This window comes from Scatophagus argus, chromosome 10, assembly GCF_020382885.2.
Source record: "Scatophagus argus isolate fScaArg1 chromosome 10, fScaArg1.pri, whole genome shotgun sequence".
NCBI classification, from domain to species: domain Eukaryota; kingdom Metazoa; phylum Chordata; class Actinopteri; family Scatophagidae; genus Scatophagus; species Scatophagus argus.
This window is the reverse complement of record NC_058502.1, coordinates 3,959,047-3,976,531: the sequence shown is the minus strand read 5'-3', so window position 1 is coordinate 3,976,531 and position 17,485 is coordinate 3,959,047. Positions and strand designations below refer to the sequence as shown.

Genomic DNA, 17,485 nt, shown 5'->3' with positions numbered 1-17,485 from the left:
AACAGGAAAACCTTGATGACGTCAGCTGACAAACACTTAACTGATGATGACCCAACCATGGACACACAACCACATACTCAACGCACCAGGCATAAGTACATATGGTAAGCAGGCAGAAATACACAAATGTCCACGAGAGGTAATTCAAAATGCATTTTGAAGACTGTCACAATACAATTTCCAGAAAATAAGGAACACAAAAGGGAGAGAAAAGCAACAGAAATAAACACATAAATAATTAAAATCTGCTCTGAAAAAGCTGATGAGGCAAACTTAAGAGAGAGCAAAAATATTCAAAATGTCCTGAGGCTGTTTGGTCGTGATATTTTCAAGACTTAAGTCACAGACAGAAGTCATATCTGGATGAGACGATTGGAAAAAAATCTGCTTGATTTAAGCATCTGTAACAAAAAGCAATAGGAGTTAAGAGGCACATTAACACAAACTCCACCTTACACTCACACCCACAAATATGCCTCACACAACTTACGAGCAAACACACACACACACACAGCACCTACACAGTCTGAAGTTCCACCTTGCCCCCCCCCGTCCCCCAAAAAACATACACAACCATATATGACCCAGGGGACAGTGAAGCTGCATTTCTCTGTCACTGTTCTCCCTCCCTGTGGTTTCCTGTTAATCAGGCTGCTCCATATTGAGGCAGGGGTTTCAGGGCTGGCCTATTGAAGCCGCCCATTTATCCATTAACAAAACAAGCAGCGCCCGCTAATGAGCTACATCTCTCCATTTCCATGTCAATTGTTTGTTTGTAGCCATTGTTAGGTTGGGACAATGAGACTGTATTGTAAATGACAGCAACCCTAATGCACTCTGTGTGTGTGTGTGTGTGCGTGTGTGTGTGCGAAAGAGAGAGCCCAAAGGGATGCCCACAGGGACAAGGGAACACACCTTAGAGAGAGAAATATAAACACAAAGAGAGACAGTAGCAGAGGGAAAGAGAGAGAGACAGAAGACAAAGAGTGAGGAGGAGAGTCAGAGGAGAAACGGGTGTTGTAGTAAAGTACTGAGTAGTTTCCCAACTCTCGTTCTGCACAGTTTCAGGAATTAAAGCAGAAAACTGTGATTTGTAATTTGACAGCAAAATGATAATTAAACATGTTTGGCACTTTTCAAAAACCAGCGTAAGTCGGTAATAAAAAAAAAAAGACAAAAGGCATACCGTACTTTAACTACCAAATCTTAGCCCTTTTTGTCACCTGTTGAAAACATGTATGTGAGTATGTTCACACATTACAACCAGAAGACATGAGAGAGCTTCAAGGCCCAGTTTTAGGTGGAACAGAATTATGGGGGTCACACATATTGATTACAGACTTGGATTAATTTTGTTGTAAGGCATTCTGTGACGTCCATAAACCAGCATTCTTAACACCCAATAAGCAGGTTAAAATGTGAGACCAGGATGCAAAGTGTTTAACCGACAATATAACAAGCTATACTCAGTATATCCATAGAAATCAATTTTGTGTTTGCATTTATGTGACCTGAGAACATAATAAATTAAAAACAGTAGAGAGTGACCCTCAGCAAAAACCATGCCAGGACGTACTGCCTGTAATACCGCTTTGAAGACGTTCCTCTGAATGGTCTCAGTTTTCATCTTTAGAATCCCGAAGTCAACCTCAAGATGGGTAGAGATGAAATAAATATAAGATAAAGATACATTTTCTGCTGTCAACTAGTCCCTTTTATTAAATTAATAATAGTTGGTAGTACTTATTTCACATTTTCTATTCAGGTTTCTAATGGCTGAGCATGGTGGGGTACTAATGACCAAGTCCAACGGCTGCAACAGTATTATATGTATTATATTCTGTGTTCCCTTCATTATTCTTGCAGTATGGTTTTCTTTCAATATTTCTTTCTTTCCATCCGCACGTTCTTCTTTCTTACTATGTTTTCTATGCAGGCAACTCCCTACTTTTGTAACTGTAATACGATAACCAGTAATATCACTGATGGCCTCCCGGCTATGGACCGCTTCCGATATCCAATCTTGCCTTTACAGATATGGACACAACTACCAATTTAAGTGGCAGTGTGCTGCATGTACATAGTCTGTGTGTGTATATACATATACATATATATATATATAACTATATATATACACACACGCATACAACTGGGGCCCCAACACACTCCAAAACATCCTACTGCTTTATTGTTGTCGACCATTTTGGGGACAGGAAATGGGAAATTGACTTTGCCTATCCAGAGGCTAGGATTAACGCTGAAAAATGCATCTGACTAGTGCCTAGCTCGGTCAGCTACAGAGCCACTGATTAGAAAATATGTGTTTGGAAGGAGAGAGAAGAGGCTTCTTGTTGTATAACGGACAAAGTGTGATATTTCTGTACATAGTATACTTCTGTGTACAGTATGTGTTCTTTGTGCGTGCATCAAGTGTAAAAAAAAAAAAAAAAAAAGGTGTATCAGAAGCTTAGACAGTTAGGTAAACAGATCATTTCTGAAAGAAGTCGGACACACAGCTGGAGACATCCAAATTATAACTCTTTGTTCTGTGGGAACACGATATGCCAGAATGTTTTTATATTTAGGTGGGAAATTTGTGACCAAGCAGAGATGAAATGCCATCTAGTGGACTTAAAAACAAAGTGATGATCATATTTTCAGCTTGCAAAGTGGCGATGCATAGCATGTATAACAGGTAAAAACAAACCCATACAGCCATTTTATTTGGCAACACAGGATGCTAACAACCAGTGGATGTAAAAGTCACGGGGACGCAGCTTAGGAAAAATGCAGAATGCAGAAACGCAACCAGCCGCGTCGTTACATGATCAAAGCCAGGACGAAAAAAAGAAGTAGAGAAAAGGAGGAGAGAAAGCGTGTCAGCTGGTGGTGAGTGGGCAGCACAGCTTCAAGAATAGAGACTCAGGAGGAGAAGAGACTTTTTTTTTAATATATAAATGGCAACAGCAAGAACAATCGCGTACTGTGTCTTCCATTGACTGCTGGGAACCTCCAGGGGAAGAGAGGCTAAATGGTTGAGTGCAAAGCTGAGACAGAGGGCTCCTCTGTGGGCTTGGCGTTGGGGTGAGGACCCCTCTCCGCTCTGGAGGCTCTTTTTGAGCAGGGGGGAGCAGGTTGTCGCCTTGGTTGCTCTTTTCTGGGCAAGGAGAAAGAGGGAGGGAGGACACACACCACTGGTCATGTACAGAGACCTGGCGTGGGCACACACAGAGTGATGGCACACACAAACACACACACACCCAGGGATGCACACCCATCACTATCTAAAAGGGTTTGCCAACCTCCCAGATAGCCAGCCAGTCTGGCAGCCAGTCATGCAATTCCAGACATTTGTCATGACAGGCTAATTCACAGTCAAGAGGTGCTTTAGGTCTCTATCTTGTCCAGACACACACACACACACACCCACCCTAAAGAGCTACAAAATACACACAGAACCAATCACATAGCTGTGTAATCACACACTTGACAACACTGTTTCAAATGCCAGGATGATGATCCAGACATGATTCACATGGAGGTAGAATTCAATCAGTGTTCACTCATTCATCCTACAACAACATCAACAACAACAACAACAACAACAAACCCACAGTTAACAGCCACTCTACCTTCTTTATGTTTATTTGGTATTTTTACACTGTGCTCTAAAAATCAATTGACTTATTTCCAATTATCCAATACAAAAACATACTTGGCTCTTCTAAAGCCATACTATCATATGTTTACCTTCTAAAAATCTCCACCAGGAAAGAGATCATTAACTAGTTAAGATCTCCTGGAAACGACAGCAGCCAGCACAGAGATTTTAGGTAGGCTGTTGTGGCTGTCCAAGTATCCATTACTGCACTGTACACATTCACATTACTGTACTGATTATCAGTCGTCAGGTCAGATTTGGAAAGAGGACTGATGGCCCGGCGGGAGAGATGAACATCAACAAAGTCTTTGTGACAGGAAGCTGTGGGGTTTATGGGTAAGGTGGTCTACAAGTGTTAAACCAAAACAGAGAGTAAAACAGAGAGAACAGTTGGGTAAAATATTGGCTCCATGATTAAACCACAAGATGCAGTGATTAATTCAAAAACAATATAACCATATTTTTATAAAACTACATAATTTCAAAATCTGTTACTTTCAAAACCCCTTATTGCTCAAATTTTGGCAGAGAGAAAGAGAGAGAGGGAGAAACAGGGAAGGAGAGGGAGAAAGAGGGAGGGAGAGAGAGAGAGAGAGAGAGAGAGAGAGAGAGCGAGGGAGGGAGAGCTTATCGGCTTGCTCCAGACGGAGTACGTGGATCAATGAGCATGCGAGGCCCACAGCGATCAATGCATTTGATAAAGAATTAAAGAAGAGCCACTGTACATGGCTATCAAAGAACCAGGACACGGCCTAATTATGATTCAACGGGTGCGTGCCCATGATACGGGTGTGCGTGTGTGTGTGTTACATGTACAGAAATATAAATGTGTAAGATGCCAGACTGGAAGTGGTGTGCCATTGTAGAATATGTACCTGTGTGTATGTGTGTGTGATGTGTACTTATTAAATGCTGTGGATTACTCTCAATTCATACCACTGGCATGGTATGAGCAAACACGTATCCTTCCTTAAAGCGGGGATAGACGACTTTAAGCACGGGTCCTGCTGACTGCACTTTGGTCTTTGGTTTGGTTGGTCGTGCGAGGGCTTAGACAACTTGGGATGTACAAAAAGACGGCTAAACGACTGGTAAGATATTATGCTGTCATTGGAAGGTGTCATATATGGTGGAGACGTTGCTCCTACGGAGCAGTGACCTATGTCACTGTATGTCACTGATCCATGATGTTGTGAATGTACTGTATTGCTCATTCAATATTTGCGTAAATAAACTGTTAAAATGAATGTGTATATGCAGTATCAAGCTGACATTTTGTGAGTAAATAGATGTGTGTGTTTGACCTCTGAGGTTCTGTTTGATAGCGGTTTCACGTTTGAATTAACAGTTTGTCTTCAGCACTACTGCAGGCGTTTGTGTGCTTAACAAGGGCACTTGTACAGTAGGACAGGTAGAACAGGTAGTGTGGAGCAGCTACTCAACACACACACACACACACACACAAAGTCATCAGAGGAGCTCGTCACCACGACAGGCAAGTGAGATGGGAAGGTTTTGCCCTTTACATAGACAGGATAATTACTGGTGAGAGAGAGAAAGCAAAAGGGAGAGAGAAAACAAGAGAGGCAGGAAGAAGAAGAAGAAGACGGAGAACATGAGCTGAACTCTGTGGAGGCAGGTGACAGAGAAACAAAGGTAACCTGTAACTGCTCAAGATCTTTTACAAGTAAAAAGGGGCAGAAAATTCTGATTTTCCAAAAGCAGACTGTGGAAAAACAGACCCGTTGGCTGTGTGGGCTGATAGGTGCGATCTGTCAATGATGTCAAAATCATCACAAATGATGTCAAAATCATCACAAAAACAAGAGAGATCCATCAGTTCGGAAAGCCACGACCGATAAAATTTACAGTAAATTAAAAAGATTCGTATTGGGAAGTTTTTCAGGAACATTCTCATGACATCAGAAACTTCACATTCGTCCTGTCATTGAAAATGTCAACAGCATTTGGGACAGAAAATTATTTAAAGATACTAATATTCTTGTGAAATACAAACCAAGAAAAGCCAAGACTCCATTTGCTTATCGTATCAATATTTAAGTTATGTGTTAAATCTTCCATCTGTTGTCTACTTTTTAATGTTCACAGTTCTTTACATGCAGTGGAAACACAAATACAAAACAACAGGGACATTTAGCTTCTGACTAAAAAGTTTAAGGACTATTTAGCTGAAAAAACCCACCAATAATGTGTTAGCTATAGCTAGGGAGGCAAAAATTAGGAAGGCTATCAAATGTATGTACACACTCATGCATGTACTTGCGAACACATCTAAATATCAAATCAGTAATTTCAACATTCAAGGTAAAACTAATCCTTCAGTCAAGTTGTGGGAGTACTATAATTTCATATGTAATAATGTACATTAAATTCAAACTTGGCATGTTTTATGCACGCACAGCAGCTTAAAGACAAAGAGAGAGAAAGAGAAATGTTTTTGAAAAACATTTGGCACTTCCACCTGGTGAAACGTGAACGTGAGGCATGTGATAACTCGACAGAAAAAGAAAGAGGTGAACATATGTACAGAAAAGGCATGTAAGTGTGTGTGGATTACAGCTCTCTTCTCTGATGACTTGATCAGCTCTTGTGACGCAATTGAGAGAGCTGTCTTTCTCCTACTTGTTAACACACACACACACACACACACACACACTCAATTTAGAGACTGCCTTTGATCTCCACTCCAGGCAATTCAGCCACGACACATACCCTCACACTCAATACAAGCACGCACACACACAGTCCAAAGAAACTGCCCACCAAACTATTTAGTTTCATTAGGAGCAGATTCTTCAAAAAGAAGGGAGAGAGCAAGAGAAAAAGAGGAGGAGGAGGGGTGGGGGGGTTAGAAGGAAGAGAAGAGAAACAAGGGAGAGCTGGGAGAAGAAAGGGACAGCAGCCACATTAAAATGAGACCTGCAGAAAAACTATTACTGCCGGGAGAAAGTTGAAAAGGAGAGAGGACAGAAGGAGTGAGAGGAGGAAAGTAAAGGACAAAGTGTGGATGAAAAAGAAAAGGAGTGCACAAGGCCACATTTGCATTTTTAAAATAGACATTTTTCTGTATTTGCTGCAAGGAGTCAATCACCAGTGGTCCTTTCAGCAAATGAAAGTAAAACTGTGGCTTAAAGTTTATCATAAGTAAATACCTTCTTTCTTACTTGCTATTACAGAATTTGTATTTTGGAATTCTAACATAAACAAATAACAAATGTTAGATTAAATACATTTATTGCAAATGTATGGGCAGAGGAGTAAACAGGAGTTTACTATGTTGTCAACACGCTTTTGAATTATTAAACTATTATAATTGTCATAGCTATTTTATTGACAACACACGAATGTTAGCAAGTATGACAAACTCTGAGCACTGACAAGGACTCCTGTCTTTTTGTAATAAGTTGGACGGCAAAATGTGCACATTTTCTTATAATAACCTGGAAGTACAGTACAATCAAAATAAATCAGGAAACCTTTAGGAATGTCGAGGTTCAGCCAGAGGGCTTTGTTTTGGCCACCAGGGACACAAAAGAAAGACAGAAAGACAGAAGGAAAGAAAGAAAGAAAGAAAGAAAGAAAGAAGGAAAGAAAGAAAGGGGAGCACGGAGGAGAAAACAAGGACATGAATGCAGTCGAGTCAGGATCAGGGGGCAGACAGCAAATGGGAGTAGATGACAACACCCACAGGTCACAACTGCAGAGACCCAGGAGTCCCCTCAACTCCTGAGAAGACGAGAGGGAGCGATGGAGGAGAAGGGGGGAGGTGGAGGCGGTCGGGGTGCTGGTCGGCAAAATCAAACGAGACCCAATTATAGGAATCACAACGAGTCAGTGAGCAGGGGAACTCTCTTACCTGGAAAACACCAAGGCATTTGTGTGCTCTCTCGAACGCATACCACAGCCGCACGCGCGCACACACACACACACACACACACACACACACACACTCTCTCTCTCTCACACACACCCTCAAAAGAATGCAAAAGTGAACAGGTGCTATATATTTGCACACACATATTTTTTTGCCTTACAGTTTTGCAAAGAAACTCACAGAGGAGCACATGCTTGTGCGAACACGTGTGCACAAACACACATGCATACACTTCTCCCAAAGCTGGTGTGGATCCTGATAATTAGCCTGGCCAGGCCGGTGTGAAATTACTGTTCTCATCTGCTAATGGATGAGAAGACCTGAAGCGAATAGACACAGACACACACACACTTCTCCATTAAAATAATAACAGTGGGAAAGTCTAAAAGAGCCAAAGGAAGACAAAAATGGGTTGTCTGCTGAGTTAGAATAAAGTCCTCGTCCTTGATATCTTTAGGGAAGTTGGTTAATTACCCATCTGGCTGCTGTGCGCTTTGGGGATGGTGACATTACAACATTACAAGACATCCGCACTGTGACTGTTGATATGTGGTGAAGGCCACCTATGAGGGGAAGGAGGGAAAAAGAGGAGGAGGTGGTGAGTTCAAAACTATTCATACTACCACTTGTCCATCGAAGACCACAGGCAGAAGGACAGACAACAAGAAAGGATGGAGAGAACAGGAAGATGAGATGTGGCAGAGAAACACAAATATAAGGAATGAGCAGAGAGAAGAGTGAGTGAGTGAAAAAAAAGAAAGAAACAGGATTGAGAAAAAACAGATGAACACAAGAAGAGGGACAGGGTGAGAGAGAGAAAGTGACTGAGAAGACAGGGAGGGAGAGAAAGAGACGAAACTGAACCTGTGACCTTAGATGAAAGAACCAGACACTGTGGGCTACAATTAGGGATGGCAGGAGGGAGAGCATAGGTCAAGAGAACAGGGCAAACACACACACACACACATGCATGCACGCTCACACACACACAGTCCAAACAAGCACCCAACATAGTGTTCTGCATGGAGCTTCATTCATGTTGAAGGCAGTTACTGTACATGTGGATGTGTATATTATTTAAACAGTAAGTACTCGTAGCTCTGAGCTGAGTTTCTTGTTCTTAGTGACGGGGGGGGGGGGGGGGGGGGGTTGAACAGGACAACAGATTTGCAGAAGGACAAGACTTTGTTGGTGTGTCCAGTTTCTCTGGACAGACTGCTCATTTAACTGTAGCTCAAGAGAAATCGGTAAAGAAAAGTTTTGTATTTAATGTTCTTTTGTTACAGTTCTGACAACCAACAGTAATCATACCTGACCTAAAGTGACTTTGGTATTACAGTCAAATCTTAGTCATCTCAATCAGAAAAGTTCCTGTTATTCTGTTTGTATAATCAGTGATGCAACTAAGAATTACCTTGAATAGCAGCCAATCTTTCAATATCTTTCTGACTGATTGGTCAGTTATTTAAACACCGCAGAGAATTGTACGGTTGCTCGCCAATCAAACTTTACAGCTTAGAGGAGGAAATGGTTTGTGTTAATAGGCAACTCAAACTGATTTATCATTTTTACTTTGAATGCCTCCACCCCAAAACAGCTAACACAGCCCCCTCCTCACCCTCTGCCCAAATCATTTTGTTGGCCCCACATTAGCCACTTCCCTGCAAGAATGAAGCACGCTTTAATTGAATTAAATTATACCTTATGCATGCTAAACTGCAAAGCACCTACTTAGATGGATGGAGAGTTAAATAGGAACGGCTTGGGCCTCTCCAGCTGATAACATGGACAGACACACACAAGCGCGCACACACACACACGCTAATCAAAACAAGACATCAAGTAATCTAATCACTAACAATTATCAGCACACTGGCCTCAAGGCCAGTCGTATTCCTTTGATCAATGTTTTCTATTTAAAAAAGTGTAAACAATTCAATATCTCCCTCTCGCCCCTCCTCCTTTCCCTCCTTCTCTTATGCATGGGAGAAATGTGTGTGCTTGTGTGTGTGTGTGTGTGAGGGGGGTTATTAACCAATTGTCCTTGGAAATGAATAAGGAAATCAGGAGGACAGAGAGAGAGAAAGAGCAGAGGGTTGGGTGTGGCTACTTTAAGGAGCTAATCTAAGTGAAGTCAGCCATCTTGCCGCACAACAAGGGACAGAGGAGGACCTTTTATTGTCGCTAAGGAAATATATCGGCACTGCAACAGCTTTGAAAAACTCTTTCAATTTGCTTTCTTCCTCTGAAGACTTTTAACGGCTCCAGTCTTTAGAAGTTTGTCATTTATTTTCACAGATTATGCTGAAATGGTTATTCCTGTGGCCTGCACGCACACATGAACACACACATTTGCATGCTTACACACAGACAAATACTGACAACACACTCGTATACATGAGCACGCATCCACACAAACACACACACACTCTCTAAAAAAAAAAATATAATTCAAGGACATATATCTCTTTAAGGATTCAGGCAGCAAATGCAGGGGCATGCAGCTGCTGCCTTTTAGATATTTCATTACCAAAGGGTATTTATTTCATTTTACCCTCAAATCCGTTGTCGCCACGATTCTCACAAGACCAAATTTTTTTTCTTGCCCCCCTTTCCTGTCTCTGAAACGTCACTGAGGATTTGACCACAGTGCTTTCCGGGGGTAACTCCTGGTCCATCAGTGTCCCCCTCCCCATCCCAGTATATTATGTTCAGTGGAGCGTGCTCAGTTCAGACCTAGCAATTTCACTCACGTCCTCTCTAGTCTAGTTTGCTTCGGTACAACAATTTTCACCCCTCCCCTTTCACCATGAATGTACTTCTGCTGACAGGTGTTTGTGTACAACATTTACTCAGTGTTCGAGGGAAATTGAGGGTGGAAGCAAATTTAGTCGGGATGTCATAAAAATTGTGCAGAGTCAAGATGACCAAGAGAGGAGACTAAGAGAGAGAGAGAGAGAGAGAGAGAGAGAGAGAGAGAGAGAGAGAGAGAGAGAGAGAGAGAGAGAGAGAGAGAGAGAGAGAGAGAGAGAGAGAGAGAGAGAGAGAGAGAGAGAGAGAGAGAGAGAGAGAGAGAGAGAGAGAGAGAGAGAGAGAGAGAGAGAGAGAGAGAGAGAGAGAGAGAGAGGTTTTCTTGCAGACATGTTCGGGTTCTGACGTTCGGCAGCCCATAAGAGAGCCCGAGCAGAAGTTAATAAGGAAAAGTCATCTCTCTTTCTCAAAGCCTTTTCATAAAGTGTTCGACAAAGTGGGCTGCCAGAGGATGAAACAGTTTGGACAGGCTTTTCCAGCATGTTGCAAGTGTAGTGAGCAGTGAACAGAGAACTGTGGAAATGACATGAGGGTGCTGAAGAGGCTGGTGGTCACTCTATTAGCTGTTATGGCACACTGAGGTGATGCTTTACAACCCTTGAGTGCATGGAGCAAAGACGCAAGGACAGACAACTCAAAGCCAGGACAACCTTTACTTACTACACACAGAACATGTAAGACAGACCTGCTCCCTTCCTCAGAAACCTGAAGACTGAAGGCTGACCTGAACCACCTAAGCTATGATGTCATACTGCATCTTAAATCTGACCACAGAACTGACCTCCCTGACAGTATCAGAGCAGGCAATGTCAACAGCTTCAAACCCAGAAAAGTACACCCACACACACACAAGCCACTTTGACTTACATCACAGACGTTTGCGGCTCTGTTTGGTGCACTGACGGCAGAGTTGGGGATGTTCTTGTTGCCGGCCTTCATTGCAGCGTCTCTGCGGGCCTGCTCCAGGAGGAGTCTGGCTCTCTCTTTCAGCTCCTCCTGACGAGACAGCACTCTCTGTGTTCAAGAACAGAGAGAGCGTCATGACATAAAACAGAGCTAAAGACTAGGACATGGACTGGGCACAGTTCACTTCTAATAAAACTGTGTCATCAATAAACTGTCCTCTTTCCTCAGTAGAACGTATCCTGTGCAAATATGAGAATATATGTATTTTTTCACATATGTACTCCCAAAGTTTTACTCACCCTCTCAGCTGGGGGACTTGATACAGGGGCAGGTGTTTGCTCCTTTGAAAGAGAAAACAAATATTACCATATTTTGATTACCGTATTTTGTCAAAACAAGATAACAAGTAATAATCTTTGGACTAATAATGCTAACAACTAATAATAATATGGGATTCTTAGCAAATTAATTAACTGACCTTGTGTAAACAAGTCAATTAAGATGCTTACATAAGTGACATGCAAAGATTTAAATATATAATAATATAATATATTATATATATTATAAAAATATATAAATTTGTGAGCCTAAAAGTAACAGAAATTCACAACTGCCTGGGAACTTCAAGCCCAGGATATGCCACAGAATTGAACACTGATATTTTAACTTGGAGCAGGGTGCTTTCACAAAAAAAATTGCTTTTTCTTCCTTGTAAACAAACAAACTGACCCAAATGAGGAGCAAGATATAACCCCATGATATGCAGGGCCAACCTACAGCCAGTCTCACAGTCCTGTTTGGGTCCAGTGGTGTGGAGAGCATGACGGCTTTTACAAGAAAGCAAAACACACACGTAGCTTAGAATTTTATCTGCACGGTAATCCCGCCTGTATTATAAGGGGGTGCAAACGGGGCAAGCAGCTTTTACCTTTGGCTTAGACAGAAGAACATTACAACCAAGCTGTTTATAACACGGAGACATGTTTATCCTTTCACCAAGTCAAATCTGGCTTGGGTGCGGGCGAGGATGCATCCCGCTAACTAGATAACAGCAGATCAAAATGGGGTGTCATAACTGTCATAACCCCCCCTGCTGCCACCCCGCCTGCCCGGTGACCTTTCGACTTGTAAACAGGAAGCGGTAATCTGGGGTTAACCAACGCAGGCAGCAACATATTCAGTGTGTGTTTATATGTGCATTTGTGTGTACGCACACACACACACACACACACACAGGTGCGTGCCAGTGCGTGTGTGAGACGAGATGAGGTGTGCTCTGCGCGAAGCGTCGCCACGCCTGAGCAATCACGACACCAACTGCCATCAACTGAAGGGATGAGAAATATAATGAAAAATATAATGAAATGTCAAAGCAGGGGGTTCTCCAGGGTGCCTTCTATAGTCGCCACATGTTAAGGGCTCGGGCTTGGGCTCGGCGACGAGACAGGCGACGACAACATCTAATGTAGAATGGGAGAATTTTGGTACGGTCATCTCTACAACGGCATCAATGAGGTCGGGATTTGAAGCTTAGTGAGCACCAGCGGGGAATGAATGTTCACCGCATCCTCTGTCTTATGACTGATGTAGCTGTGAAAGTTTCAATCAAAGCCAGGGTGCAAGGATAAAAACCTGAACAATCCATTTAGGACCCAGGCAGGTAGCTGCTGTCAGAATCTTAATACCTGACTTAAGTAGCAAGATGTGAATTAGCCAACATCAGACAGACTGATTCAAAGGTTATTTAAGGTACAGGATTTGTAATTAGCTGTGAGATAGTTGTATGCATCTCTTTCTGAGGGACACGTTTAACTATTTTCAAAACACAGGATGATCACTGACAATATTCTATATCCCTGCTATGGGTGGGGCCACATGTGCTGCTTTGCTTCTCTTTTATTAAAGCCCACTGATAAAGCATAAGAAATTCAGCATGTTATACATACATTGAAGAAATGTATGTAAACAGGATTCTTGTTATGCGTATTGTGTGTTTACCTTAATGCTGTTATTGGTCTGGGTGTTAACCTGTTTAGGAGGTGTGTCTGTGTGGTTGACTGGAGGGGAGCTGGCGTCTGAGGCGGGCTCAGACTCCGAGTGACGCAGGCTGGCTCTTTTCTTCTTGATGAGGTCAGCATCCCTGTTGTAGGAGAAGCCCAGTTTCTGGTGGGATGGGGAGGAGGAGGAGGTCCCTTTCCGGGTGGGGGACCCAGGTTCTGTACTTCCCTCCCTCCTTTCTTCTCCCACCTCATCCTTCTGTTGTCTTTCCTTCTCCATCTCTCTATCCATTCTCTGTGGCAAGTCGCTGAGGTCTACAGTGTTGGCTTTGAGCAGATTCCCTCTGTCCTCAGAGCTTGATGCTGTCAAGTGGGTTGAGTCTGTTGCTGAGGTGGTTAATGCTGTGCGTGGTGATGGGACAGGAGGAGTGGACTGTACAGGTCTTGCTGCTGGCAAGCTAGCCGCTCCTACTTCGGCCTTCCAACAGGACTCCGCCTCTTCCTCAGGAGCTTTAGTGCCATTAGACTCACCGCCAGCAGAAGCAACAGGCTGAGAGGTAGCCTGGCGGTGCTGCACGTCATTGAGTTCAGCATAGAACTTGTCCTGGTCTATGGAGGCATTTGTGTCGGTTTCAAAGTCGCCCACCTTGTAGGTGCTGCGGTTGCTGTTGGCCTCGATCTGCACCACGTTGAGTTCCTCACCGGAGAAGTGGGCCCGGATCTGGTACAAGTAAGTCATTACTGTTAGCTTGTCAGGAATGGCCAGCAGCACCATATCTGATGGTTCCAGGAGGCGGGAAATACCCAGGCTCGCAAAGCCGTCATATGCCTGTCAACAAAAAAAAAGGACACATTCAATTACATACTTAGAAAACACCATACAAACCATACTGTGTTTACCATACATACTATACAACATTTAGTGCCTCTACTAAAACTGAGGGCAAATGTGATAATCTGCTAATATTTCTTGAGAATTATTCAATTAAAAACAACAATAATTAAATATATCTAATGTTTTAACTCTTCAAATTTTTGATGCCAGCAGCACATTTTAAACAAGTTGGGAAAGTTGTGAAACATTCTAAATACCCCTGTTTGGAACAATCTGCAGGTAAACATTTGAACTTATAGCTTGTGATACTATCACGGTTGGGTTCGAATGGGGCTCTTTCATTCTGGTTAATGGGTCTCAGTGGGTGGATGTGCTGCTGCACCAGAAACATTCTTAAATGCAGGTGGCGGATTGCAGAGGAAAAAAATATTCCAAAATGTTGAATAAAGAATATGTCACATTACAATGAGGACTGGGAGGGACAGAAGGTGGTTCATTATTGAAACACAGGCTGCGTTGGCACATGTTGCATTGCATGCATGATAAATGTGCCTATGTGCTCATGTGTGTTTGGGCATGAGATACACCTCTGGCATGACCGCTGACAGGTCATGTCAGGGATGGTTGTCCCCGATAAGAGACACAGATACCCCAAGACAGAGAGCTTAATCCCAAAGTGTGTGTGTGAGTGTGTGTCCTTATCACGCCCCTACATCAACCTGCCCACGCTCTCCGTCACGCGTGTAATTGGTCTGATTAGAGTCTGATGAGAAAATACAGGTTTGATTATCAAGCGACACACGAAACCCAATCCCCCATCACCAGATAGACTGAGACAGAGAGAGAGAGAAGGGATGAAAACCATTATCGCAGCCAATGACAGGTAAATAAATAGATTAACAGACACACACACCCATCAGACACTGCCTCCATTCCTGCACACACACACACACACATCATCCCCATCCATCTCTTCCAGGTATCACAGCTTGTATCTGGCCTGCTTGATAGTGTTGATCTAATTCCAACCTGTTGCAGCGCTCGTTTGTTTCACTGCCTCCGTGGATCTCCCGAGTCTATCAATCTCTCCCTCTTTCTCTTCGTCTCTCTCTCTGACTTCCAAATCCTTCTGTGTTTTTTAACCTTTATTTACCCCAGGGATTGTTTTGAAGAGCCTGCTCACTCTTTTTCAGTCTTGTCCTGCTTCAACATACTGTATGTCCTCTTCCACATTTTCTTACCTTTATTTATCTGGAGAAGAGGTCTACTGAGCGTGTATGATTTTTCATCAAATCCCCGCCTTGCATTCTTCCAATACATCTGAGAGCTTTGATGCGAAACTATTGTCTCTAAATGATGTGCACTGAGGAGCTTTGCTTTAAGGACAGACTGAGCACTTTGCTCAGGGATGACTCAACTGTAGCTTTGACTGTATGCAATGCGTCTGTAATCACATTTTATTTGAGAGTCTGAACTCAAAGTGCAACTTTTTTGGACTAAATAGTTCTCTTAGAGTTTCCAAAATGGCATGAACATTAGTGTCTGCATTTTTGAGAGGAACTCCACAGCGCAATGCCTTGCCTATAATATATGTGAAAATGATAGTTAAGCTGAATTTATAATTCTGCATTAACAGCATGGCTTTAGTGCCTATACACATAATGCCACAGCTTACGTGCACCTGCAGTAAAGGACATAACCATGCTCCACAAAACCTGGGATTGGTAAGCACGGGTTGATTATGTTGTGAAGCTCCTGAAAGAAGCGAAGGATTTCTGAGAGTGACGACAAAAATAATTAGCCGAAGAAAGACAATGATGGTCGCTCTCTCTCAGAGTTAATGAAAGTAAACAAGGCCATCAACTGTAGTTTTGTGTCCAGTGACTTGGAAACACTTCTTCCAATGGTGGAGAATCCACTCAGATCAAGTATGATCCACCTGCCTAATTTTGACTTTTTATTGCACCTGATGTAGTTTCGGTATCAAAATTACATCCTTTTTAAGATTTAAAAATCTCGACAGATCACTCATTACAGAGTTATGCAGTAGTGTGCAGCTCAAAGAACAGTTTTTAAGTTAGTAAATCTAAACACTATTTGTTTCCATGGCAGACAGGAAAACAGAATCAGAGAAATGGAGAATATGAAGGCGATTTCACTGAGAGATGTTTCTCAATTTACAATCAATTATGATGTCTTTTGTTAGGAGGAGTCTCTTTCACTCTCACCTCTTTTGTCCCTTTCTATTGATGGAAAGTATGTGTTTGTGCTTGCAGAGACGAGGCAGGAAGAAAGAACTGACGGCGGGAAAAAAGAAAAGGGAGAACACAGAGGAGTTTGCCTTTACAGCAAGCCTGTTTAAACCCCCCCCTTTCCCCTGGCAGAGAGGGGGTGTGAAAGAAAAAAGAAAGAAAGAAAAGAAAGAAAAAGAATATAGGGAATAAGAGGGCCTGATTGGGTTTCTAACAAGTATTCAGGGGAGCAAAGTGTGCTTACATTGTTCCCCTCTCGCCCAGGGTAGGCTCTGAAAGAGAGCGACAACTTTGCTGTTCAATAGGGACAGAATGAAAGAATGAAAGAGAAAAGAGCGAGAGTGGGAGAACGTGAGAGCTGGATGAGGACGAAGAAAGGAGGGAGGCTCTCGAGCCGGGTTTTGTTTCAGGGTCGATGTTAGTCTTGACATGCGCAACAGTCTTTTTGACCTCGGTGTCATGATTTATTCTTTCTATATCTTCTCTTATAGCTTGACGAGCACGGATCGTGTCATACTGAGACACTGATGATTATTGAGGGGGGATCTGCTGTTTTTAGGTCAGCTGTGTTCTGTGGTGGCAGCCTACAGTATGCACCCACTCCAGTGAAGGATAAGGTTGTCAATATTCTATTCTTGGTTATTCTCAACAGATGTCAACCAAACACCAAAATCGGAAAGGAGTTGGTCTGTCTCAATACTTCACCTCTTCCTTATCCTGTCTGTGGCACAAAATGAAACTCATTAAGGAGAAGAACGATGGAGCTCTGTGGTACAAAGTGATAAGCTGCACACAGAATACTTTATTGTTGCTTTTGGGCTATTTGTGGAATTAGTCAATAATAAGAAAAATGTTGAATATCACCACATCTATTTAGGCCAGATCTTACAATAACATCCTTATAGCGATTTCTTTTGGCCACTACAATGTGAAAATCTGATACTGTGACAGCCTTGCGCACAGATATAAATTGCTTTGTTGTAATGCATTAGAGTGAGGCACAGCTTCATGCAATCAATTTGTTATCTTGTGATTTTGAAAACATTCCCCATATTCTGATATGATATACAATTACTAGAACTGCATCAAGCAGCTCTAAAGCTTGATTAATAACATCTGAAACCTGTC

At 42.6% G+C, this 17,485-nt stretch overlaps 1 protein-coding gene across 7 annotated transcripts in view; it reads right to left on the bottom strand.

The window, feature by feature from the left end:
• The window catches only part of ehbp1 (EH domain binding protein 1), a 126,897-nt gene that overhangs the window by 44,972 nt on the left and 64,440 nt on the right, over positions 1 to 17,485 (bottom strand). For all 7 annotated transcript variants that reach the window (XM_046402806.1, XM_046402807.1, XM_046402810.1 and 4 more), the window contains exons 13-15: positions 13,272 to 14,099; positions 11,573 to 11,614; positions 11,235 to 11,381 (exon numbers count right to left, since the gene is read on the bottom strand). In XM_046402806.1, coding sequence (XP_046258762.1) covers positions 11,235 to 11,381; positions 11,573 to 11,614; positions 13,272 to 14,099 — 1,017 coding nt within the window. The remainder of the gene's footprint in view (positions 1 to 11,234; positions 11,382 to 11,572; positions 11,615 to 13,271; positions 14,100 to 17,485) is intronic.